General features: G+C 38.0%; 1 protein-coding gene across 1 annotated transcript in view; it reads right to left on the bottom strand.

Annotated features, from left to right (window-relative positions):
- The window catches only part of FAF1 (Fas associated factor 1), a 319,384-nt gene that overhangs the window by 114,330 nt on the left and 180,193 nt on the right, over nucleotides 1-24,861 (bottom strand). Inside the window, exon 7 of the mRNA XM_074221481.1 lies at nucleotides 11,208-11,303. Within this exon, the coding sequence (XP_074077582.1) occupies nucleotides 11,208-11,303 (96 nt within the window). The remainder of the gene's footprint in view (nucleotides 1-11,207; nucleotides 11,304-24,861) is intronic.

Here is a 24,861-nt window from a genome sequence, read left to right as displayed (position 1 = left end):
ATTAGAAGTTAGTGACAATAAAGATTTTATTTTCCCCCATTCAGGTCACAGACCCTGAGATCTACTCTAGGGTCCTTGGACTCTGGCTATCTCCTTCAAGCTGAGTACCATATTGCTTTTGTCTATACTTACTGAGCATTCAGCAAAGTTCTTGGCACACAGTAAATGTCAATAAATGTGTGTTGCACTAAGTCACACTGTACTGTGAGAATATAAAGCAGGTAGGAGTTAAAATGACACACAAGCACTTGGAAAGAGTGGGTCATAGAAGGAACTGAAGATGGATGACAAGAGGTCTTCAATACCCAGTTAATGGTTAGTAGGTTATCTTAGCATCCAAAGGAAGACTGGAGTCTTTTGAGCAAGAGAGTGACATGATTAGACTCATGTTTAGGAAAATTATTTTGGAAGCTGTGTGTTAGGATGAATTAGATTTATCTTCCAAAATTATTTAAACCTTATATGCAGTTTAAAATGTCAGTTTTAAAGACCAATAAGAAAGCCATGACTGGATTATGGAATTATCAATATCTGAAAAAAATTCAGCTCATCCTGGAGAAAGCAACAGATCGCATGTGAGCAGAGTTCAACTTCTGGTTTGAGTTGTATCTGGAGCTGGCTTTCTTGGCATCAAAGGTTCTAGGTAAACTGAGGAAGTCAGAACAAAACCAAAGACTCTTTTTAAATTTCTATTCTTCAATGATATTGATGAGCTTGGTATCTGGATAAAACAACATTATTTTAAATGGGTACATTATACAAATAAGAAGAATGGCTTTCAGCATGCAACTTATAGAACAAAACTAAACAGGTGGGCCCAAAACAGTTCACTTGTGATCTGCATTGGTAAAAAAAATAAAAAAAACCTGGACAACAATGGAATCACTATGTCCCCAACAACATAGAGAAGATGAGTTCTGGAAGTTTGAAATGAACTTCCCTTAGTTCAGGAGGACCTGGCAATCTATGGTGGACAGAGTCCAGAGTTAGGGAGGAGTAAGGCACATAGAGAAATGAAGACATGGCTGGCTTTTAATACTGGTGATTTTTTTTTTAGGTTTTTGCAAGGCAAATGGGGTTAAGTGGCTTGCCCAAGGCCACACAGCTAGGTAATTATTAAGTGTCTGAGATCGGATTGAACCCAGGTACTCCTCACTCCAGGGCTGGTGCTTTATCCACTGTGCCACCTAGCCACCCCTGGTGATTTTTTTTCCCCTCTCTATAAAATCATATAAATCCATAGCTTATCTATTATTTTTTTCATGAAACCATGTTCTGGTTTTATTTATTGATTCAAAGACTTTCTTTCATTCACTTTTATTAATCTCAATTTCAACTGTTAGGACTGTCAATTTAGAGTTTAACTGGGGATTTTTAGTATGTTCTTTTCTTTGTTTTTTAAAAATTGCATACTCATTTTTATTAGCCTGTTTCTTTCTCTAAGTTACTGCTATGAACATTTATAGAGCTATAACATTTTCCTTTGATCCTGTTTATGCTGTACCAATAGGTTTTTATATGTTGCCTCATTGTTAACATCCTCTTTAGTGAAATTACTGATTGTTTCTATAATTTGTTCTTTAAGTTATTCATTCTGTAAAATTAAGTTGCTTAATCTGCAATAAGTTTTAAATTGTGTTATATTATTAAATATAATCTTGATTGTTCTGTGATCTCAAAAGGATGCACTTAATATTCCTGCTTTTCTAAGTCATTTCATTATAAAATTTTTATGCCCTAACATATGGTACATTTTTGTAAAGATATTATGTACTACTAAGAAAAAGGTCTATTCTTTTCTATTTCCATTCAATTCTCTCCAATATCTATCATATCTAGCTTATCTAAAATTCTATTTGTTTTAATTTCTTTTTTATTTATTTTTAAGTAGGATTTATCTAATTCTAAAAGGGGAAGATTATAGCCCTCTACTATTATAGTACTACTACATATTTCCACTTGTAATTCATTTAACTTTTCCTTTTAAAAATTCAGATGCTATAATATTTGATGCATATAGGTTTAATATTGATATTGTTTATTGTCTATGATCTTTTATCATGTTTCCCCTGCTTGTCTCTTGTAATTAAATCCAATTTAGTTTTCACATTGTCTGAGATCATGATTGCTACTACTGCTTTTTTAGCATCAGCTAAAGCATAATAAGTTCTATTCCAGTGCCCTATTTTAACTATGTGTAATTCTCATTTTTACATGTGTTTATTATAAGCCATATAATGTCAGATTCTGAGTAAATTTTTTTTTGGCAAGGCAATGGGATTAAGTGACCCTCTTATTCTTGCACTTAAGAGCAATTTTCCTTGTAATATTATATTAATTTATTGTGATTTAGTACCAAGATACTTTTAATCATAACTATCATGAAATATTGTATCAAAACTTTTTTTCAATCATAACTTTCAGGTAGTCCAACAACTCTTTGCTTCTCCTTGATCTTTCTCTAGATCAGTTCTGATAGGTAAACTATTTCACAGTCCCCTAATCTGCTTACCTTATCCCCCCTTATATCTAAATCATTTAGCCATTTTGACCTTATCTTAGTCTAGAGTGAGATGTTATTCTATAGCTAGTTTCTGCAAAAGTTTTCCAGTTTTCCCATTTCCCCAGCAGTTTTTGTCAAATAATGAGCTTTTAATTCAAGAACTTGGTTTTTTTTTTAATTTCACAAACACTATATTACTAGGGTCATTTTCTACTGTTTATTGTGTACCTAATCTATTCTCTTGATGCACCCGTCTAATTCTTAGCCAGTACCAGATTGTTTGGATAATTTTAACTTTGTAATACAGTTTGAGATCTGGAATGGCTTAGCTACTTCTTTCACTTAAAAAATAAACTGATTTCCTTAATATTCTTGACCTTTTGTTCATCAGATGAATTGTTTCTATTTTTTTCTAGCTCTGTGAAGTAATTTTTTTGGTACAATGTGTAAGTAAATTAATGTATGTAGAATTGCCATTTTTATATTGCCATAAGCAATTTCTATTTTTCCAATTGTTCAGATCTAACTTTATGTGTAAAAGTGTTTTGCAATTGTGTTCACATAGTTCTTGAATTTGTCTTGGCAGGTAGGGTCCCAAGTAATTTGTATGTATACATTTATTTTAAATGGACTTTGTTGTTCATATATAGAAATACTGATGATCTAAATGGGTTTTGCTAAAGTTGTCAATTATTCTAATTTTATTAGTTGATTCTCTTGGATTTTCATCACAAAATAATCATCATCATATCATCTATTTCTTATTGTCTATTCTAATTCCTTCAATTGTCTTCTTATATTGTTTGAGCTAACATTTCTGGCAAAATGCTGAGTAATAGTGGTGATAACTGGCATCTTTGCTTCACCCTTGTTCTTATTGTAAAGGTTTCTAGTTTATCTCCATTATAATGCTTGTTGGTGATTTTAGAGACATACTTCTTATCATTTTAAAAGGACAGCTGCTTTTATTACTATGTTTTCTAGTGTTTTTAATAGGAATAAATGTTTTGAGAAGTTTATAAAATGGAACATTCTATTCTTATTTATCTTTTGTCCTCAAACATAGATGCAGGGGAGGGAGTAGAAAAATTTTTATTTTTAGTGATAGTTAAAATTTTGATAATACAGTTTGCTTTTGAGTGGTGAAAGGGGGTATGTGTGTGTGTGTGGGTATATTTTATATTCTTCCCCAATTATATCTTCCCTGAAAGATTATGCTAAGTTTTGCTGGATAGTTGATTCTTGGTTGCAATCCAAGTTCCTTTTACCTTCCTGAATCTCATATTCTAGGCACTCTGATCCTTTAATGCTGAAGCTATTAAGTGTAATCCTGACTATGGCACCTTGATATTTGAATTGTTTTTTTTTTCTGTCTACATCAATTTCTCCTTAATCTGATGATTCTGCAATATGGCAACAATATTTCTTGGAGTTTTCATTTTGGGATTTCTTTCAGGAGGTGACTGGTGGAGTCTTTCAATGATTATTTTGCGATCTAGTTCTCTAAGATATAAGACAATTTGCCTTGATAATTTCCTGAAAGATGTTGCCCAAGCTTATATTCTGATCATGGCTTTCAGGGAGTTCAATAATTTTTTTTTTTAGGTTTTTGCAAGGCAAACGGGGTTAAGTGGCTTGCCCAAGGCCACACAGCTAGGTAATTATTAAGTGTCTGAGACCAAATTTGAACCCAGGTACTCCTGACTCCAAGGCTGGTGCTTTATCCACTATGCCACCTAGCCGCCCCTAGTTCAACAATTCTTAAATTATCTCTTCTGGATCTAATTTCCAGATCAGTTGCTTTTTCCAATGAGGCTTTTACATTTTCTTCCATTTTTTTTTCTTCTTTTAATTTTGTTTGACTAAATGTAGATGTCTCATATAGTCATTACCTTGCACTTGCCAAATTCTAATTTTTAAGGAATTATTTTCTTCAGTTAGTTTTTGCATCTCCTTTTCCATTAGGCCAATTCTACTTTTAAAGGTATTGTTTACTTCAGTGGATTTTTCCCCCCTTCTCTTTGGCCAATTCTATTTTTTAAGGAATTGTTTTCTTCAGTCAATTTTTGGGCCTTTTTCAAAACTGTTAACTCCCCCCCCCCCCCATTCTCCTATATAACTGTCATTTCTTTTCTTTTTTTTTTCCTTCTACCTCTTTTACTTGATTTTTATCTGAGCTCTTTCAAGAGGACTTTCTGGGGTTGAGATCAATTCATATTCTTCTTTGAAGCTTCCCATATAGGCATTTTTCCATTTTCACCTTCTGAATTCATGTTTGGATCTTCCCTGTCACCACAGGAACTTTCTATGATCAGGGTTCTTTTTGATTTTGTTCTTTTTTTAAAGTTGAGCTCTGCTTGTAGGGAACAGGGGGTGCTATCCCAAGCTGGGGCCTCAAGTGCAGACAGCTTGCTCACTTTGTGGGGTGACCTGGCTTGGTCCCACCTCTTGTGCTGGGCTTAGAAGGTTTGCAATCTTCCTTCTATGCTGGGGCTGGAGGCCTCACAGCTGGTCTGCTGTGCCTCTGGATTGCTGAGATGGGATAGAAGGGAATGAAGTCTAAGAATCTCCTCCTGGATTGCCTGCACTACCTCAGCTGGACTGCATTTCCCTTTTTTCCAAGTGAGACTCCCCTTTCCTGAAGTTCTTTTCAGATATCTTGAGCTGGAAAATTGTTTCACTCCAAATTTTTGTGAGTTTTGTCTGCCCAAAATCCATTTACAGGCTTGATTTAAGCTTGTTTCTGAGGGAAACTGGGAAAAGTTCAGGCAACATCCTGGTTTCTCTTTGCCATCTTGACTCTGGAAATGTCCCCCAATTATGTTAAAACAACTTGTAAAAGTAAAAAATATATGTATTTTTAAAAAATAGGAATAGTTTAACTGTGTTTTTCCTCTTATACTTCATTTAACTTTTCCTTTAAGAATATGGATGTTATATAGCAGTTGTTTTTGAGGAAGCAAAGAATAGGAAATTGAGGGGATATCCATCAATTGAGGAATAGCTGAACAAGTTGTGGTATATGTATGTGATGAAACACTATTGTTCCATAAGAAATCATGAGGGATGGGATTTCAGAGAAGCCTAGAAAGACTTGATGCTGAGCTAGATGAGCAGAACCAGAAGACATTGTACACCCTAACAACATGGGGTGATGATCAACCTTTATGGACTTGCTCACTACATCAGTGCAATAATCAGGGAAAATTTTATGGGATTTGTGCTAGAGAATACCATCTGTTTCCAGAGAAAGAACTCTGGAGTTTAAATGAAGACTAAAGATTATTATCTTCAATTTTTTAAAACTGTCATATATTATGTAATTTTGCTTTCTCTAATGTTTTCTTTCTTCCTTTTGGATCTGATTCTTCTCTCACAACAGGTTCACTTTTGATCTAGGTTTATCAATGGTTGCAAATGTAAAGTCTAAGTTGGGGATGGGGGAGGAAGAAAAATTGTAAAATTTAAAACTTGCAAAAAAATGATTGGTAGAAACTATCATTGTATGTAATTGGAAAAACAAATAATTTATATAATTCCTTGAATTTTTTTCACTTCACATGAAGCATAATAGATTTGTCCAGTCCTTTACTCCATGTATCTACTTACATGTGTTTCTGATAAAAAAAATTTAGAGAATTCTGGTTTTTAATTCTTTTTGCTATCTGCTTCTGTTTTATGGTAAATTTATTTAACTCAAAGTACTGAAAACTGTGTATTTATCTTATTTTTTTCTTACATGCCTGTCAGTCTGTCCTTCCCTCCCTCCCTTACTAAATCCACATGCTTTACTTTTCTGTTTACCTTGAGTCTTGAATCTTATATTTCAAAGTCAAATTTTCAATTCAGCTCTGGTATTTTCATTTTGAATGCCTGACAGTCCTCTATTTCATTGAAAAACCCATATTTTTCCCCTTGAAGGATTATACTCAGTTTTGCTGGCTAGGTGGTTCCTGGCTGTAGTCCTAGCTCCTGTAATCTCTGGAATACCAAACTATCCAATTTTGTAATGCAGAAGTTACTAAATCTTATGAGATTCTGACTGCTGTTGCTGTTGTTCAGCCATGCCTGACTCTTCAGGATCCTGTGGACCATGTCATGCTAGGTCCTTCTATTTTCCAAAGTCTGTTCAGATTTATATTCATTGTTTCCAAGGTACTATAGATCCACTTTGTCTTCTGCCATCCCATTTACCTTTTGCTTTAGGGTCTTTTTAATAAATCCAGTCGTACCATTATATGGCTGAAATATTTAAGCTGTAGCTTCAATTTTTGGACTTCCAGTGAATAATCTGAATTAATTTCTTTATGTATTGATTGATTTGATCTCCGGGCTGTCCAAAGAATTCTCAAAAGTCTTCTCCAGAATCATATTTCAAAAGTGTTAACTCTGCGGCATACAACTTTCCTTAAAGTACAACTGTCACACACTACTCTTGTACAATATTACTGGAAAAACAAGAGCTTTGACTATAGGGACCTTTGTTGGCAAGGTGACATCTCTGCTTTTTAGTCTTGATTTGCCATAGCTTTCCTTCCAAGGAGTAAGCACCTTAATTTTATGACTGTAGTCACCATCTGCACTGATCTTGGAGCCTAAGAATATAAAATCTGACAATGCTTCCATTTCTTCTCCCTTTATTAGTCAGCAAGTGATGGGACTCAGGATTGTCTCTGATCACTTAACTGTTGAGAGGTGCTGCATCCATCATAGTTGATGATTCAGCTCACAATGATGCTGGTTCTGCTCACTTCACTCAGCATCAGTTCATGCAAGTCTTTCTAGACTTTTTTTTTTTTTTTAGGTTTTTGCAAGGCAAATGGGGTTAAGTGGCTTGCCCAAGGCCACACAGACAGGTAATTATTAAGTGTCTGAGACTGGATTTGAACCCAGGTACTCCTGACTCCAGGGCCGGTGCTTTATCCACTGCACCACCTAGCTGCCCCTTTCCAGACTTTTCTAAAGTGTTTCATACAGAATAATAGTACTCCATAATATTCATATACCACAATTTGTTCAGCCATTCCCAAATGATGGGAATTCCCTCAATTTCTGATTTTTTGCCACTACGAAAAAGTTGCCACAAATATATTTGTACATGTGGGTCTTTTCCCTTTTTTTATGATCTCTTTGGTATATAGACCCAGTAGTGGTATTACTGGATCAAAGAATATGCACAGTTTTATTGGCCTAAGATATCACCTTTTATTGTCTAAATCCTGTACCCATTTCAAACTTATTTTGGGATAAGGTGTAAGATGTTGGTCTATGCCTAGTATCTGCCATACTATTTTCCAGTTTTTGTCAAATAGTGAATTCTTATCCCAGAAGCTAGAATCTTTGGGTTTATCAAACAGTAGATTATGTAGTCCTTTACTATTGTTTCTTTTGAACCTAATCTATTCCACTGATACACTTCTCTGTTTGATCTTCCCTGTCACCATGGTCAGGTTCTTTTTGTTTGCTCATTTGTCCAGCCTATTTTCTTTTTTTTTTACTTAAAGAAATGGGATTAAGTAACTTGCCCAAGGTAACACAGCTAGGCAATTATTAAATGTCTGAGGCTGGATGTGAACTCAGATCCTCCTACTCCAGGGCTGGTGCTCCATCCGGTGGTCCATCCATTGCACCACCCAGCTGCTCCCAGTCTATATCTTGATTTGTTTTTCTGGCAAGGCAGTGGGGTTAAGTGACTTGCCCAAGGTAACACAGGTAGGTAATTATTAAGTGTCTGAGATCGGATTTAAACTCAGGTCCTCCTGACTCCAGGGTTGGTGCTCTATCCATTGTGCCATCTAGCTGCCCCTTGATTTTTAACTCTATGGTAAAGTTGGGCTTTCCTCTCAGGGTGAAGCGAACACTGCCCCAAATAACAGGTTTTTTGTGTTTCTATTTTCAGAGCTAGTTCTGGGGGTCTGCAAGTATTTAGTTCTTGTAAGATGATATGAGCTAAAGAGAGGTGTGGTCATTGCTTTCCTGGCCTATTAGTGACCACAAGTACTCTTTTTCACCCTGCCCCATGACCAGGGTTCCCTGCTCTTACTAGAACTCTTCCTTGTTCAGGGACTCTGAAGTAGAACTATATATCTCCCTCTGTAATCTCCTTCTGACTGGCTGAGAGCTTTGGAAGCTGCAGTTGATTCAATCACCTCCAAGACTCACTGCTGAAGCATGGCCTGAATTATACTGTGATCCACTTTCATACCAGTGAGACACATCTTTTTTGCCAATCTTCTAAATTGTCTTGAGCTGAAAAATTGTTTCACCACATCATTTTTGTTGGTTCTGTTATTCTGAATTCATTTTGAGGCATTACTTTAAAATTATTTGGAGGGGAATTTGGGAGAGCTCAGGCAAATCCCTACCTTCACTTCACCATCTTGGCTCTACCTTCATGAACTCTTTTGACAGGCAATGATTTGACTATTATCATGCAGTTCTGCAGATAATGGCAACTGATTTAGTGCCAGGAATACAATAACAAATATTCTTACATCAAATGGCAGAATGAAAAAGATGAAATCTCTTCTACCTCTATGATTTTGTGATTGAAACATTCTAAATTCAAGGTCTGTGTAAAAATGGACTTAAAGGTACTTTTGCTTTTCTCAACCTTCTGCAAGAGGTATAGCAAAGATAATTTCCAAGTAGCAGAAGAAGTTGGCAGTAATTTCCTGTGCCTTATATAAAACCAGGAAGAGAGTAGGCACTTAATAAAAACTTGATTGAGTGACCAACATTCTTTATTGTTGTAATTCAGTCTTTTCAGTCATGCCTGACAGTTCTTTGAGATTCTATTACTGTAGTGCACTGCCATTTTCCTCTCCAATTCATTTTTCAGATGAGGAATTGAGGCAAACAGAGCTGCTAAGTGACTTGTCCAGGGTCACACAGAAAATATGTCTGAGGCCAAATTTGAACTCAAGTCTTCCTGCCTCCAGGCCAGGTGCTCTATCCACTGTGCACCAAGATAATACAAACAAAATTCATTGATGGATATTTCTGGGAATTTCCATGGCTCATAAAATGCAGAATAGAATATACACCTCTCAAAGATCTGAGTTGTCTATCTATGCCATGCACTTATAATGTCATCTCTTAAAGTGCTTCATAGTAGGTACTTAATAAATGCTGGCTGAATTAAACTGAAATAAGATGATCTAATAATATAACTTCACTTAGTAAAAGTTGGTACAAAGAGAAGGACTCAATACATACTACTAGCTCATCAAGTCTAGTCAATTGTTGCCCATAATTGAAACAGAATTCTCTGTTTGTCACAGTCTAGAATAGATGCTCCATAAAGGTAGGGAGCCCACCTTATTAAGATTTCCTGGGGTGGCTAGATGGCACAGTGGATAGAGCACCAACCCTGAAGTCAGGAGGACTTGAGTTCAAATCCGACCTCAGACACTTAATAATTACCTAACTGTGGCCTTGGGCAAGCCACTTAACCCCATTGCCTTGCAAAAACCTAAAAAGAAAAAAAAAATTCCTAATGATCAGCCCTGTGTTCAGCATCCAGCAAGTTCAACATATTTGGAATGAATGAACATGTTGTCTATCATTACATCCTCACTGGTGAAGGCTCTCAATTCAACAAACCTTAAAAAGGGAGTGTCAGAGAAGGAAAGGTTGTAGAGAGAAACCAGGCCCCTGTCACCTTTCAGCAAACTCTTCAAGCAATGTTTTTGAACAGACATTCACGCCTTTTTTGGCTAGATCACTTAATATAAGGGGGCCCAGGCACTTTAAAGGCACTTAACCTCCTTGGGTTGTATTCAGCACAGGAGAGAAAAACAGCATGAAATGCTTGGGCTCCTAGGAACAAAAGCATTATGTGCAGGAAAATTGTGCTAAAAGGGTCAAGAAAATGGTAAAAGGGTGGTGGGAGAAAAAAACTTCACTCTCTTACAGAGCAGCCTCTTTGTATTTTGAAAAAAAAAATCCTTTTTGTTATGAATTTAACTAGCATCAGCAGACCTGATCATTTTCAGATACAATGAAGAACATAAAAAGAAGGTTAGTGATCAAACCAAGAACTTTAAATAATAATGAGAAGGAGGCCTCTTTAGCAATCCTTCTAGTCTCAATCCTCAGTCCTTTACTCCTCAAGTTTCCTTATAATATTTAGAACTGGAAGACACTTCAGAGGTCCATTTTGCAGATGAGAAAACTGAGGTTCAGAGAACAGAAGGGACCTGATCCTAAAGGTGACACAGTAGCAAAATTGAGATCGAAACCCAAGTCTTCTGACAGTTAGACCTAGCACTCTTGCTCCTGAGCATTGTAGATATTACCTGGTTATTTAATCAGTTATATCTAATTACACAAATGAAGCTGTAATCTCAACCACTGCATGTCTCATGCTCCTGACTTACTCTAAGTTGGTTACCAGCTAGGGACCCTCCTCTTTCTATCTCTTGGCATTTTGAGGATACTAGAAGCTGGGCAATTCACATACCCCCCCCAATTATGTGACAACCTCTTTTCTGTTTCAATGACAAAGAAATACATGACAATGATATAGTTTGGGGGTACAGACTTCCCTTGACTCAAATAAAACCAGGCCAAGCATTCTTTAGGCATCATATTCAGAGGTGAAGAAGGAGAACCAAAGTCTCAGTTATTCACTGACTTACACTAGTAGTTTTTTGTCTTGACAGTACCCCACTTCCTGGGGTGACCAACAGAGCAGTCTTACCTCTTCTGACTCTTCCCGGGCTTGTGCTGGTGAAGACCTTCTCCCCACTGTGAGCTGGTGACAAGGGTAGGTGAGTCCCGCTGCCACGAGGCACATCTGCAAACAGAAGCAGCCACTGGTGAGTGAAGTCCAAGAAAGTGGAGAACCTTTCTGATAGTTCCCACTATTATATTAGGAAATGTGTCCAGGTAACTTAGGTAGGACTCAATGAAGAGACTTGTAAGGGAAAGAAACCTGATAAGTCATTGGTGATATCCAGTGGATAGAATACCAGCTCCAGAATCAGGGGAACCTCAGTTCAAATCTGGCCTTAGACAAGAAAGACAGACAGAAAGATTAAGCAAATGAAAGAAAGACAAACAGAAAGGAAGAAAAAAGGAAAATAAGACTCAGACAAGAAACCAATATGTTGAGGGTCACCCAGATACTAGGTATAAAACCCTGGTTCTGAATCTTGATCTTCTGACCAAGTACTTTCTGTTAGATCTTGTTCTATCTTTTCCAAAAATCCACCTGGAACCTGAAATAATATCACTGGGGACAAGGAAGTCTCATAGGACAGACCAGCTCTCCTCACAAGCACCCTGAGAGATGAAAACAGCAGGAATTACTATCTCTATTTTAGTTGAGATTCTCAGAGAGGTGAATATCCTTGCATCCAATCATAAAAGCAGAAAATAGCAAAATTAAGTTTTGAGAACCCAGGTTTTAGGATTTCATCCTAATATAAAAAAAAATCAAAGCTCAATAGACTGGGTCTAACAAGTAACACTTCTAAAGTAAATGGAATCAATTGTCTTTTATCACTGCATTTTTGCTGTACTTATTTCATCTAGACTGTAATGGTGTAGGGTACTGCTGGCTAAGAAAAATTCAGGTCAGTCCTTGCCTTTCAGGAATTTATATTCTATTGCTAAAGAAAGGTGAGAGGTGAGAGGAAGAGCTCAGGGTGGGTTATCTTCATGCTGTAGTTCTCCATTTTCCCCTCTGGATCTTTATTTACTCCTCATCATTAGCCAGAACAAGACTCCCTTTTGCTCCCCACCCCCCCAGAACCCCTTTTCCACTTCTAGATCTTGGAACAAGAGACATACCTTCAAAGGACTTGCCAGGAAGTTCCCTAGGGTTCCATTTGCCATCCCTACAACTTCCAGACCAAAGTACTCCTATCCTGGTCAAAGTTTCCCTTTTTAGACTGAAATCCTAGGGAGCAGTACATGTCTTGTTTTTTCTATTTGTTTGCAAGAATTTAGCACAGTGTTTGACCAAGACTAAGAACATATAACAAGTGTTTCTTCTACTCTTCCTAACAGTACTTCTTAAGCGTCTATTATGTATCAGCATTGGGTTTCCTAGGTCTAAAAGAGGGGTCAGAGGGATACTTAGTCAATATGTCTGAGATGGATCTTAAACCTTGGTCTTTTTCATTCAAAGTCTCTAACCAACTTATCTCTATTTTATGTATAAATATCTATAGGATTACATCATAATTACAAAAATAACATGAATTTAAGGTGCAAAAAAGAGCTTCTGCGTAATAATCATATGAAATAGGTAGTTCAAGGATTATTACCCCCACTTTAAAGATGAGGGAATGAAGGCTCAGAGGTAGAAATGATTGGTTACACAGCCAGGAAGAATTGGCTTCTTTCTTCTTCCCTTATACCCCTAAGCTTTTATCACAACAAAACCTCCCTTACCACCCAGAATGCTTTAGTCATTTTTTTTTAGGTTTTTGCAAGGCAAATGGGGTTAAGTGGCTTGCCCAAGCCCACACAGCTAGGTAATTATTAAATGTCTGAGACCGGATTTGAACCCAGGTCCTCCTGACTCCAGGGCCGGTGCTTTATCCACTGCGTCACCTAGCTGCCCCTTACTTTAGTCATTTTTCAACCATTGTTTCATACACACACACACACACACACACACACACACACAATATATATAACAAATTATAGTGAAAATAATACTAGGCTTGGTTTCAATCATATCTTGGTGATTGTATTAAGGATAAAACCATAAACCATTATTCACAGAACCACTGGAGGCAGGACGTGTATTAGTAATTTAATATACATTTAAATTCACTAAAGTAAAACTCTCAGGTCTGTGCTCTGTTCCATTCTGATTATCAATACCTTGCTTAACTCTGGCCTCTTCTATACTGTATTAATAACCTTTTAGCTGGGTCTTTCTGACTTCAAGATGGACTATTTCCAACTATGTATTCTCTACCACTGTTCAAAACTACTTCGATGTTCATCTAGTTACATTTATATTAATTTATCTTCTCAATTTAAGTTTAAACTACTGGTCTTGGCATTCAGGTTCCTTTACAATTTGGCTTCAATCTGCTTATTCAGGATTCTCTTAGTAGTTTGTAATTCTGGTTACTACCATCTCCCATTCTTGAACTTCTGTTTATTCAATCCCCCTATATTTGTCAAGGTTCCTTCTTTCAAAGGTAGACTCACATCTGTTCATGGAACCTCTTCTCACTCTTTATCCACAGACCTGATTGACAGTGCTCCCTACTTACATGTCTCTCAACACTTGGCCCGGCCCTCTCCTTTGTCTTCCCCACATACTACCCTGTATTATACTAAACTGTGAATATACCAAAAATCTACTCTTCTATTAGGCTACAAGCTTTATAAAGGCAGGAAAATTGTGATTTTATTATTTTTTTTTGGTCAGAGCTGGTGAAAAAAAAAAAGAACATTAACACCAGAAGAGGCCTTAGAACAAAAAAGTCTGAGCAGCTGCTGATGCTGCACTTTGCAGTCCATCCTCCAGTCAGCTTTCAAACTGATTTTCCTAAAACACAGATCTGAGCACATCACTCCCCTATTCATGAAACCATAGCAGCACCTAGGTTGTTGTTGTCACTCTTCATGACCCCATTTGATAGAGATACCAGTTCATTTTCCCTAGCTCATTTTACAGATGAGGAAACTGAGACAAACTGGGTAAAGTGACTTGCTCAGGTCCATATGGTTACTAAGTATCAGAGGCCAGACTGGAAGTCATCAAGATAAGTCTTCTTGCTTCTAGGCTTAGTATTCTATCCACTTTACCCACTAGCTGCCCCTACAGGATTAAATATAAATCCTGTTTGGCATTCAAATCCCTTCATAACCTGGGCCCCTCCTACCCTTCAAATCTTCTAACACCTTACTCCCCTCCATGTCCTCTGTGATCCAGTGACACTGGCCTCCTGGCTGTTTCTTACATTCTATTTCTTAACTCTCCCTTTTCACTGACTGTTCCCTATACAATACTCTCCTTTCTCATCTCTGCCTCCAGGTTTCCTCAGCTTTCTTCAAGTCTCAGCTAAAGTTCTATCTTCAATAGGAAACCTGTCCTGATCCATCTAAATTCTTATGCAATAATTCTTTGTATAGTTTGTACACAGCTGTTTACATTATGTCTTCCCCACTGGACTCCTTGAGAGAAGGGACTAATTTTAATTTTCTGCCTTACTTTGTATCTCTAATGCTTAGCATGATACTGAGCACATAGCAAGCTCTTAAGAAATGCTTGTTGTCTGACTAGCTGAGGGATCATCCAGTTTTTGCCTGAAGACCTCAAGTCTCCAGAGGCAGCCCATTCCATTTTTGGGACAGATCTAATTGTTGGGAATTTTTTTTCAAGGCATCAGGCTTCAACTGACCTCTTTACAACTTTCACCCACTACACCTGTTTCCACCCTCTGGGGGCCAAGCAGAATGCTTTTAATCCCTCCACCAAATAACAGCACTTCTAAACTTGGAACACAGCTATCAGGTTCCTATAGCCTTTTTTTCTTCTGACTATATGTTCCCAGTTTCTTCAAGTGATTTCTCAGATGGTATGAACTTGAAGTCTTTTATCATCTGGGTTGTCCTGTTGGACGCTTTCCAGTTCATCAATGTCCCTCCTAAAATGTTGCTCCTAGAACTGAATCCAATATTCCAGATGAGGTCTGACAAGGTTAGTGTATGGGGGCACAAATCCCTCTTTATCTCTAGATGCTATGGCTCTTAACACAGAAACTGACAGCCCTCAGAAGTAAATATTATAAACAACAAGAAAAGCATTTCCATTCCTTTCCTAAAGGTTCCAAGGGGAACTCCTGTGGTCTGCTGGGAAAAGCTTTGGTTCTAGATCCACTCCTATTTCTGGTGTATTCTGGACAAACTGACTTAGGTCCCCTAGACCTCAGTTTCCTCATCAACAAAGTGAGCTTCTGTTTTTTTAAAGTCCCTCCCTCCCAGATCTGACATTCTATGCTCTCTCTTCCAAGACTCCTTCCAGCTCTGACACTCTGTTCTATGACTATTTACATTTGGTTTCTAATACGGTAATTTAGAAGTTGAGCTACCGCCCACCTGAATCTGTCTAACAGTACACCTGGGGGCCCAACAATCTGTAGCTGGTATGATTGTGGTCTCTAGTAACAAAAATATCCATTAACACCTTCCTAAGGGAAGGCTGGGTGCGTCATAGTCTCATTGTTATGGTAAGTTTAAACCCCAAATTAATGAAATGGCAAACAAACACTGGCACTGACTATAAACTGAACAGCAAAACAGCTAATAATTGTAACTAAAAGAGGGAGGAAATGAGGAAACTTTCAAGACTTGCCATTTGTTGAGAGAAATTATTTTCTATTTCAATAATGCTCTATGCTTATTAAGGCTCTCTCATATCTATGATCTACTTAGCTCTGGAAATACCCCTTGAAGAAGGCAAGGGAAGGCATTATTACCTCCATTTTAGGTATACAGAAACAAAGATTTAGCCTGGGTAACACCCAAGTTTTTGCATCCCTCTGGTGCTCTTCCTGCTTAAATGATGTTAAAGATTGATCAGTTCCTTAAAAACATTTACTGCTCACTATGTGCCAGGGACTTACTGTGGTAGGCAAGGAACTTACCTTCTATCAGAGGGAAAGCCTAGGCACAAAAGCAGATTCAACATATGGACAGAGTAAATGTGAGGGGTGGAGTGTGTTGTTGGTGGGACAGAGGAGCAGGGGCAGCTAAGGAAGGAGGTCCCAAATTGGATTATGAAGGAAAGATGAGGAAGGAGCCTTCAGAACATGGCAGCCAAGCAGCTCGGAATCACAGCCATGGAGTTATAAGGGACTCTGGGAAGAACAGAAAGAAACCCTTTTGCCTAGGTCACCAAAGGCATTAAGGAGGGCAATAAGCCTGGGAAGCTGGGCTGTTGCCAGAATAAGGAAAGGTGCAAATTCTAAAGCAGTTTTATATCCTAGAGTTAAGCGCATTGGAATTTTTTGGATTGGGAACATCCTTTTGGCACTTTGGCAGCTGTGTGGAGGATGGTTTTGGAAAAGAAAAAAAATTTGAGGAGGAAACTAATTGGGAAATCATGGCAATAGTTCAGGTGAGAGATGATGCAGGAATTGGGGGAGTAGGAAAAGATCTAGAAAATGTGAACAGGGGCAGCTAGGTGGCGTAGTGGATAAAGCACCAGCCCTGGAGTCAGGAGTACCTGGGTTCAAATCAGTCTCCGACACTTAATAATGACCTAGCTGTGTGGCCTTGGGCAAGCCACTTAACCCCATTTGTCTTGCAAAAACCTTAAAAAAAAAAAAAAAGAAAACGTGAACAGAAACAAATCTTTCCTAAACAACAGTAGCTAAGTTAAATATCTATGTCCAATGTTAGATATGGAGCTGCTATCATAGAACCCTGAGGGCTAAGACATATAAACCAAAATAATACATGATGTATGCATTAGAAGTAGCACAATCTTGTGGACAGAGGGCAGATTCTGGAAGATCTGAGTCCAAGGTTTGCCTCAATACATGTTGTCTCCTATTCTCTCAGTGTCCCCTGGCAATTGTCTAGGCCCCTCAGTAGTCAGGAAGATGGTGACTTATGCTGTTGGCAAGGATTTCCTCATTAAGAGTTACCTGTGCTTTGATAAATGGTCAAAGAATATTAAGAGATAGTTTTCAGATGAAAAAATCAAATCTATTTATAATCATACGAAAAATGCTCTAAGTCACTAGAGATTAAAATTAAAACAACTCTGAGGTACTGCCTCATACCTATCAGATTGGCTAATGTGACAGAAAAGGAAAAAGGGATGTGGGAAAACTGGGACACTGGTGCTCTGCTGGTGGAGTTGTGACTCATTCTGGAGAGCAATTTGGAACTATGCCCAAAGGGTTAGAAAACCATGCATACCCTTTGACCTAGCAATATAAACTCTAAGTTTATATCCCAAAGAGATTTAAAAAAAAAAGAAAAAAGTCCTATATGTACAAAAATATTTATAGAGGCTTTTTTAGGGGTGGCAAAGAACTGGAAATTGAGGGGATGTCCATCAGTTGGGGAATGGTTAAACAAGTTATAGTATATGATTGTGACAGAATACTATTGTGCTATAAGAAATGATGAGCAGAATGTTTTCAGGAAAAACCTGGAAAGACTTATATGAACTGGTGCTGAGCTGAGCCTTGAAGGAAGCCAGTAGAGCAAGAAGGCACAGGTGAGGGGAGAGAGAGCACTTCAGCTACAGGAATATGGGTCTGATGATGAAGGATCACATTCAGACCAACAAGATGGCTGGTGGCATGGGATTGTAGAGTACATGTAAGGGAACAAAATGGAGTACTAGAAAGGTAAGAAAAGGCAAAGTTGTGAAGGGATTCAAGAGCCAAAGAGCATGCAATATTTGATCTTAAAGACAATAGGAAATCACTGGCAGTCATTTAGTAGAAAGGACAATATAGTCTAACCTGCACTTGAGGAAAATAACTTTGGCAAAGGAGTAGAAGAATAGAGGTCAAATTAGTGTAGGAAATACTCGAGGCAGAGACCAATCAGAAGACTCTTGGTAAAAACCCAGGTGTGAGGTGTGGACCAGGGTGATGATTTTTTTTTTTGTCCTTCATTCTTGAAGAACAGGGGAAGTGATGCCAAGAAAAGCATATGAAATAGATTTGAGTGGGGGGGGGGGGGGGGGCTGTGCTAAGTCACCAGCCTCACTTTCTCTTCCATTGTGGTCAGATATGAATCAGGATGACTGGAGATGGCCCTGAATGCTAGACAATCAGGGTTAAGAAATTTGCCCCAGGTCACATTGCTAGTAAATGTCAAGTTTCTGAGGCTGGATTTGAACTCTCATTCTCTTGACTCCAAAGCCAGTCCTCTACACAACCTAGCTGCCCTGTGAACCAGGGTGGCAGCTACAAAGGTGTAGAGAAGTGAATGAATATAAGAGATGTTGTTAGTAAATGATAGAAATGTCAAGGCTTGGCAAAAGCCTGGATATATGGGGGGAGAATGCAAGAGAAGAGCTGAGAGCATTTAGGGTCTGAACATGATGAGTTCAGGTTTAGTTGAAGATATTCAAAAGACAGATGGTGATGCAATACTGGAATTCAGGAGAAAGATCAGGGCTGCAAACAATGATCTGAAGGATCATCTGCATAGAGATGGCAATTAAACCTATTGGAGTTGTTGGGAGGAAGAGAAAAGAGGGCCCAGGATGGAGCCTTGGGGGAAGTCAGGGTTAGCCATCCACAAACAACTTGTATAAGATGAATGCATCTTTAAGAAACCCCTCTTTAACTTGGCCTTTATGTGAATGTTTTCCAACACAGTAGTAAGAAGAGACATGACTAGAGCATAACTTTGTTTTTTATTTCATATCATATTTGAGACACTTCATCTTGCTTCCCAAGCTGTATTCCTTGAGCTTAGTAGAGGGTTTTCCTTATAGTTAGCAGACTGATACTTCATTCATTCACTGACTCATTCATTCATTCTGTTCTATCTTTAAAGGAATCTTAAATGATTCAGGCATTTGGATAGGTGCTATGTTGTTGACAGAGGGGTTTTAAGGTGATGTTTGCTTTACCAAATGCTTTTTACAAAATAATAAAAAAAAAACAACTAAGTCCAGTGGGATCTTATCCTCTACTTTTCGATTCACTATGTAACAGTAAAGGTGTGGTTCACTTTGAGATATCAGTTGTTTTCTATTAAGGCCCTCATTAAGGATAACCTCATGGAGTGTGCTGATAATAATGATGAGAATTTTATATGGACAGGAAAGTTCTCAATATAAGATTCTGGATCTTTTTTTTCCTATTTTTGTTCTCAACCCTTTCTTTAGATGCTTTGTGAATCTTCAACATTGTCACTTTGAGCACAGATTACTTCTAGATACTTAATCTAATCTGCCTGATTTTCCTTTGCTGCCAAGTGACAGTTCTACCCTTTGTAGGTAGAAAAGCCAGCAGATTGCTACTACCATCATCCTTCTCTCTTAAATCTTCAATCTCTGCCTCCCAACTAAATATTTCCATAATGTCTGCAAACATGTCTGTGTCTTTTTTTCACTAGATGTTACATGCTCACCAGCAAGCTTCCTCTATTTCTCTGCTACTCAATTAAGTCATCTTTCAATTATTGTCTCCACCTTCCCTCATCTCTCACTCTCTTCTAACTCTATTGCAATCTGGCTTCTGACTTTATCACAACTTAAACTGCTGTCTCCAAAGATAACTAGTGCTTTATTAATTGGCTAATCTGATGGTCTCTTCTTGATGCTCATCTTTCATGACCCCTGCATCTCTTTGGCCCAGTTAACCAGATCTTCCCCTCCTGGACACTCTAACTTGGCCCTCTTGCTTCTACAAGTCTGCCTGCTTTCTCTTAGTTTCTTCTGTTGGTATCAAGCTCACCACTTGCTCCTGTCCCCCAAGACTCCACAGCCTCACGCTGATTACTTTTTTTCTCTGTAATCTATCCGAGTGATCTCATTATCTCTCATGCATTCAATGATCAACTCTATGCTAATGATTCCGAGATCTATTTATTCAGCTCTAGTGTCTTGCCTAATCTTCAGTATTACATAACCAACAGCTAGTTGGACATTTGAACTGGATGTCCCCCAGGCACCTTAAATGCAATGTCTACAAGAGAATTTATAATCTTTTCCAAAGCCCTCCACCCCAGACTCCAGCCTTTTTCAGAACTTCTTTATTACTACTACTACACCATATTCAGATCACCAAGGTTTGAACTCTTAGTGTCATCTTCAATATCTTTCTCTCATTCCTCCCTTATAACTAATTTCTGTGATATCAATAAACAAGCATTTATTAAATGTCTAGTCTGTTCCAGACACTGTGAGACAGAGATAAGGTCATCATGCAGAGATCTCTCTTCCACTCACCCAGCTACCAACTTTACTATAACTCTTCCTCACTTTGATTCCAATTCATTTTACACTTTGATGCCAAGTTGATTTTTGTGAAGTGTAACTCTGATCGTGTCATCCTCTGATTAATAAACTCCAATGGATTGGATGCCTCTATTATTTCCAAGTCTAAATCTCAAGACCTTTTTGGGGACCTGCCTTCTTAGTTTTCCAAGATCCAGGCACGTTACTCCTTAACTCAACCTGGCATTGTCCTTTTCTTTATCTCTGCATGGAATTTTCTTCTTCTCATTTTTTGGATCTATCTCCTGGGAGTTGATTTCTGCTTTTCTTTGTATCCTGCTTAAGTAAAGCATGGGCTCTTTTTAAAAATTAATTAATTAATTGATTGATTTTCACATTGCTACAATAGTCTTGTTGTAAAAGTAAAACATAAGGGGCAGCTAGGTGGTGCAATGGACAGAGCCCCAGCCCTGGAGTCAGGAGTACCTGAGTTCAAATCTGGTTTCAGACACTTAATAATCACCTAGTTGTGTGATCTTGGACAAGCCAAATAACCCCATTGCCTTATATTTTTTTAAAAAAAGAGTAAAACATAATCCTCCCCTTCCTCCCCCAAAGGTAGAGAAACCTCAAGAAACATAAAGTAAGAGAAAAAAAGTGTGCTTCAGTCTGTATTCAATTACCATCAGCTCCATCTCTGGGATGGATCACATTCTTTATTCTAAGTCCACCAGAGAAGTTGCTTCAACACTTTTGCCTAATAGTTTCTACTGCTAATTGTGTTTCCCTCCATCTATTCCTCCCCACTCCCATTTATTCTCTCTCCTTTCACCCTGTCCCTCCTCAAAAGTATGTTGTATCTGACTAGCCTCTCCCACAATCTTCCCTCTTTTCTATCAACTAAACACCCCCCCCCCCCCCGGGCCACTGTCCCCTTTCTACCATCCCTTTCCTCTCCTTTTTCTTCTAAGGTAAGATAGATTTCTATACCCTATTGAGTGCGTATGTTATTTTTTTCTCTGAGCCACCTCTAATAAGAACATCACTCACTCCCCTAACCCTAACCCTAACCCTTCCACTCCATTACAAAATATTTTTCTTGCCCCTTTTACATTCTACCTCTCCTTTCCCTTTATCCTAGTACGTTCCTTTCTCACCCATTGACTGCTTGTCATATATGCTTCTCCTAACTGCCCTAATAAATGAGAAGGTTCAAGAGTTATCATATCATCATCCCATGCAGGAATACATGCAATTCAACATCATTAAATCCCTCATAATTTGCCCTTCCCATTCACCCTCTCTATACTTCACCTGAGTCCTGTACTTGAAGAACTTTCTGTTTAGCTCTGGTTGTTTCAACTGGAAAATTTGAAAGTCTCCAAGTTTCATTGCAAGTCCATCTTTTCCTCTAAAAGAGAATGTTCAGCTTTGCTGGGTAGTTGATTGACAGTTGTAATCCAAGCTCTTTTGCCTTCTAAAATAGTATATTCTAAGCCCTACAAGCCCTTAATGTAGAAGTCCTGTGTAATCCTATCTGCAGCATTATGATATTTGAATTATTTCTTTCTGGTTGCTTATATTTCCCCCCTGACTTGGGAGTCCTGGAATTTGGCTATAATCTTCCTGGGAGATTTTTTAGGGGAGATCTCTTTCAGAAGGTGATTGGTGGATTTCCTCAATTTCTGTTTTACCCTCTGCTTCTAGGATATCAGCACAATTGAGAAGTGAAGTTTAGTTTCTTTTCCTGGTCATGACTTTCAGGTAGCCCAATAATTTCAGAATTATCTCTCCCAGATCTGTTTCCTAAGGCAGTTGTTTTTCCAATAAGATATTTCACATTTTCTTCTAGTTTATCATTCTTTTGGTTTTGTTTTATTGTTTCTTGATTTCTCACAAAGTTATCTGCTTCCCTTAGCTCCCTTCCACATTTGAAGGGAATTTTTTTTCAGTTTTTTTATCTCCTTTTCCATCTAGCCAATTTTGTTTTTTAAGGCATTTTTCTACTCATTGACCTTATGGACTGCTTTTTCCATTTGACCTAAACTGGTTTTAAAGATGTTATTTTCTTCAGTATTTTTTTTGTATCTCCTTCACCAAGTTGCTGATTTGTTTTCTTGATTTTCTCTGCATCATTCTCATTTCTTTTTCCAATTATTCCTCTACCTCCCTTATTGATTTTCAAAATCTATTTTGAACTTTTCTATAGCCTGAGACCAATTCCTATTTTTCATGGAGGCTTTGGATACAGAAGTTATGAATTTCTCATCTTCTGAGTGTGAATTTTGATCTTCCACGGGACCGAAGTAATTATCTATGGTCAGATTCTTTTTCTTCTGTTGTTTGCTCATTTCCCCAGCCTATGACTTGATTTTAACTCTTTGTTAAAGTGGAGCCCCGATTTCTGGGTAGAGGCCTGTGCTGGCTTCACCTTAGTCTGGTGTAGTAGAGTTTTCCCTCTGACCTTCTAAATTGTCCTTGGCAGTCCCTGGGCTGAGATGTCGAAGCCCTGTTGCCATGAACCCAGGTGCCCTACAGGTTGTTTCTGGATGACGACAGTCAGTGTGCTCTAGTGGTCAGCACAGCCTGGGCTGCCCTGCAGCCCTTTCCAAGCCCAGTGGAACAGATCCTTCCCATGGATCTTCCAAGTTGTCTTGGGTTGGAAAATTGTTTCACTCAGTCTTTCTGTGGGTTCTGCCTCTCTAGAGTTTGGTTAGTCATAATTTAAAGGCATTTGGAGTGGTCTGGGGGAGAGCTTCTGGTATTTCCTGCCTTCACTCTGCCATCTACAGCATGGGTTCGTAATCAATGATTATTGACTGCCTGACTATTGCCTTTGGCTGCTAGAACTTTCTGCAATGCAATTAAGTCCCACCTTTGCTGGCTAAGGCATTTTTAGGTCTTCATGGTCTTATCATGACAAGTAGTTAAACTTTTATATAAAATAATTATTCTTAGTATTTTCTTAGTACTTAATATATTCTTAGTGCTTTCTACCATCTATCACCCAATTTTTTAAATCAATATTTTCTTTGAATAGTTCGTGATTGACTTGTTTTAATCGCATACCTTATCTTTATTCAATCTTCTAATTTTATATTAATTTTTATTTTTCTTGTACAAGTCAATGGTCTTACTATCCACAACTGATACAGGAATGATTCTCATGTCAATAATGGATCTCTGCCTAGTTTTAACACATAATTGAAAAAGGACAGGAAGTAGAATTAAAAGAAAGAGTGGTTCATGGGTACTCCTTGGTGAGGTGAATAAAGAAATTTGGGGTATTCATTTTATCATATGTGCAAAAGCAACAGGAAATATAAATTCATGGGAGCATTCTTCTTCTTGTACTAAAGAAGTCATGATAAATATCTTTAAAAAGATTCCCATGAAAATAGTTGTAACTAATTCATTAATATTAGTTTGTAGTAAATGTAAGTATAGAGAAAGTCTATGAAGATCTTGCTAAGATCTAAATTAAATTGACAATAGATTTTAATACTTGAGAGCTGCACAACAAAGAGGTAAGGAAAAGCAATGAGAGAGGTTAACGAGATGCCTCAAACCCCTACAATATAGGTACTTTCTTAAAGAAAAGAATCAGAAAGTGCTAATAGTGAAAGCACAACATAACAAAAATGGAGATATGAAAGAAAGAATGAAAAAGCATTAAGTGCTGCAAATACAGGCAAATAAAAAAATCCATGCTCTCAAAGAGTACATTCTAAGGAGGGAAAAGCCAAAATCACAGGGGAGCTGGCACCCAGGAACAGTTCAAAAGGACTGCAAAGTGACTAGAGTCACAGGTCTAGGCTAGGAACAGGACAGTTGATTTGATTATTGTCGAACAGACAAACACGTGTTCCCAAGGTGCTCAGTGAGTTTCCCACTAATAGGGTCAAGAATGACTTGAGGACAGGGGTGGCCCCAGGCCCTTTGTTCTGGGGTTTCCAAACCTTTTCCCTGGGAATTTCTCTTTGCATAATTTACAACAGCATATACAGTATTTGCTTTACTTAAAAAACAAATCAAAACATAATATTTGGACAATGTGCAGATGGCAACGCATGTATCCTGTGTGGCTACAAGCTGAGTGTCTCTGACTGATAATCATGAATAAAACATAATGTTATTTCTGAAGCTTGGCTCTCCAGGGGTTTAAAAAAGTTGCTTTCTTCAAACAATATCAAACAACCCTTTCAAGTTTCAAGATATCAGACTAAACTTCAACATCTTTCTTGTCTAATCCTCACTATGTGCCCTAAATTCCAGCCAAGGCGTCCTGCTCACCTCCTCCCTCTTAGATGTTTTTGATGGTTAGGCTCACGTGGACCCCAGTTGCAGCACTTCTCCTGGAAGCCTATCCTGATAACCCCAGCAGAAAAGAAACTCTCCTTTGTCAGGTGGGTGGGTGAGTGGATGGGTACAGCTTGTACTTGTCTTTCACTCACGCATTGGTTAA

Source organism: Macrotis lagotis, chromosome 2 (genome assembly GCF_037893015.1).
Source record: "Macrotis lagotis isolate mMagLag1 chromosome 2, bilby.v1.9.chrom.fasta, whole genome shotgun sequence".
Classification (NCBI taxonomy): Eukaryota; Metazoa; Chordata; class Mammalia; order Peramelemorphia; family Peramelidae; genus Macrotis; species Macrotis lagotis.
Note: the sequence above shows the minus strand (reverse complement) of the source record. Positions and strands in the feature narration are given on the sequence as shown.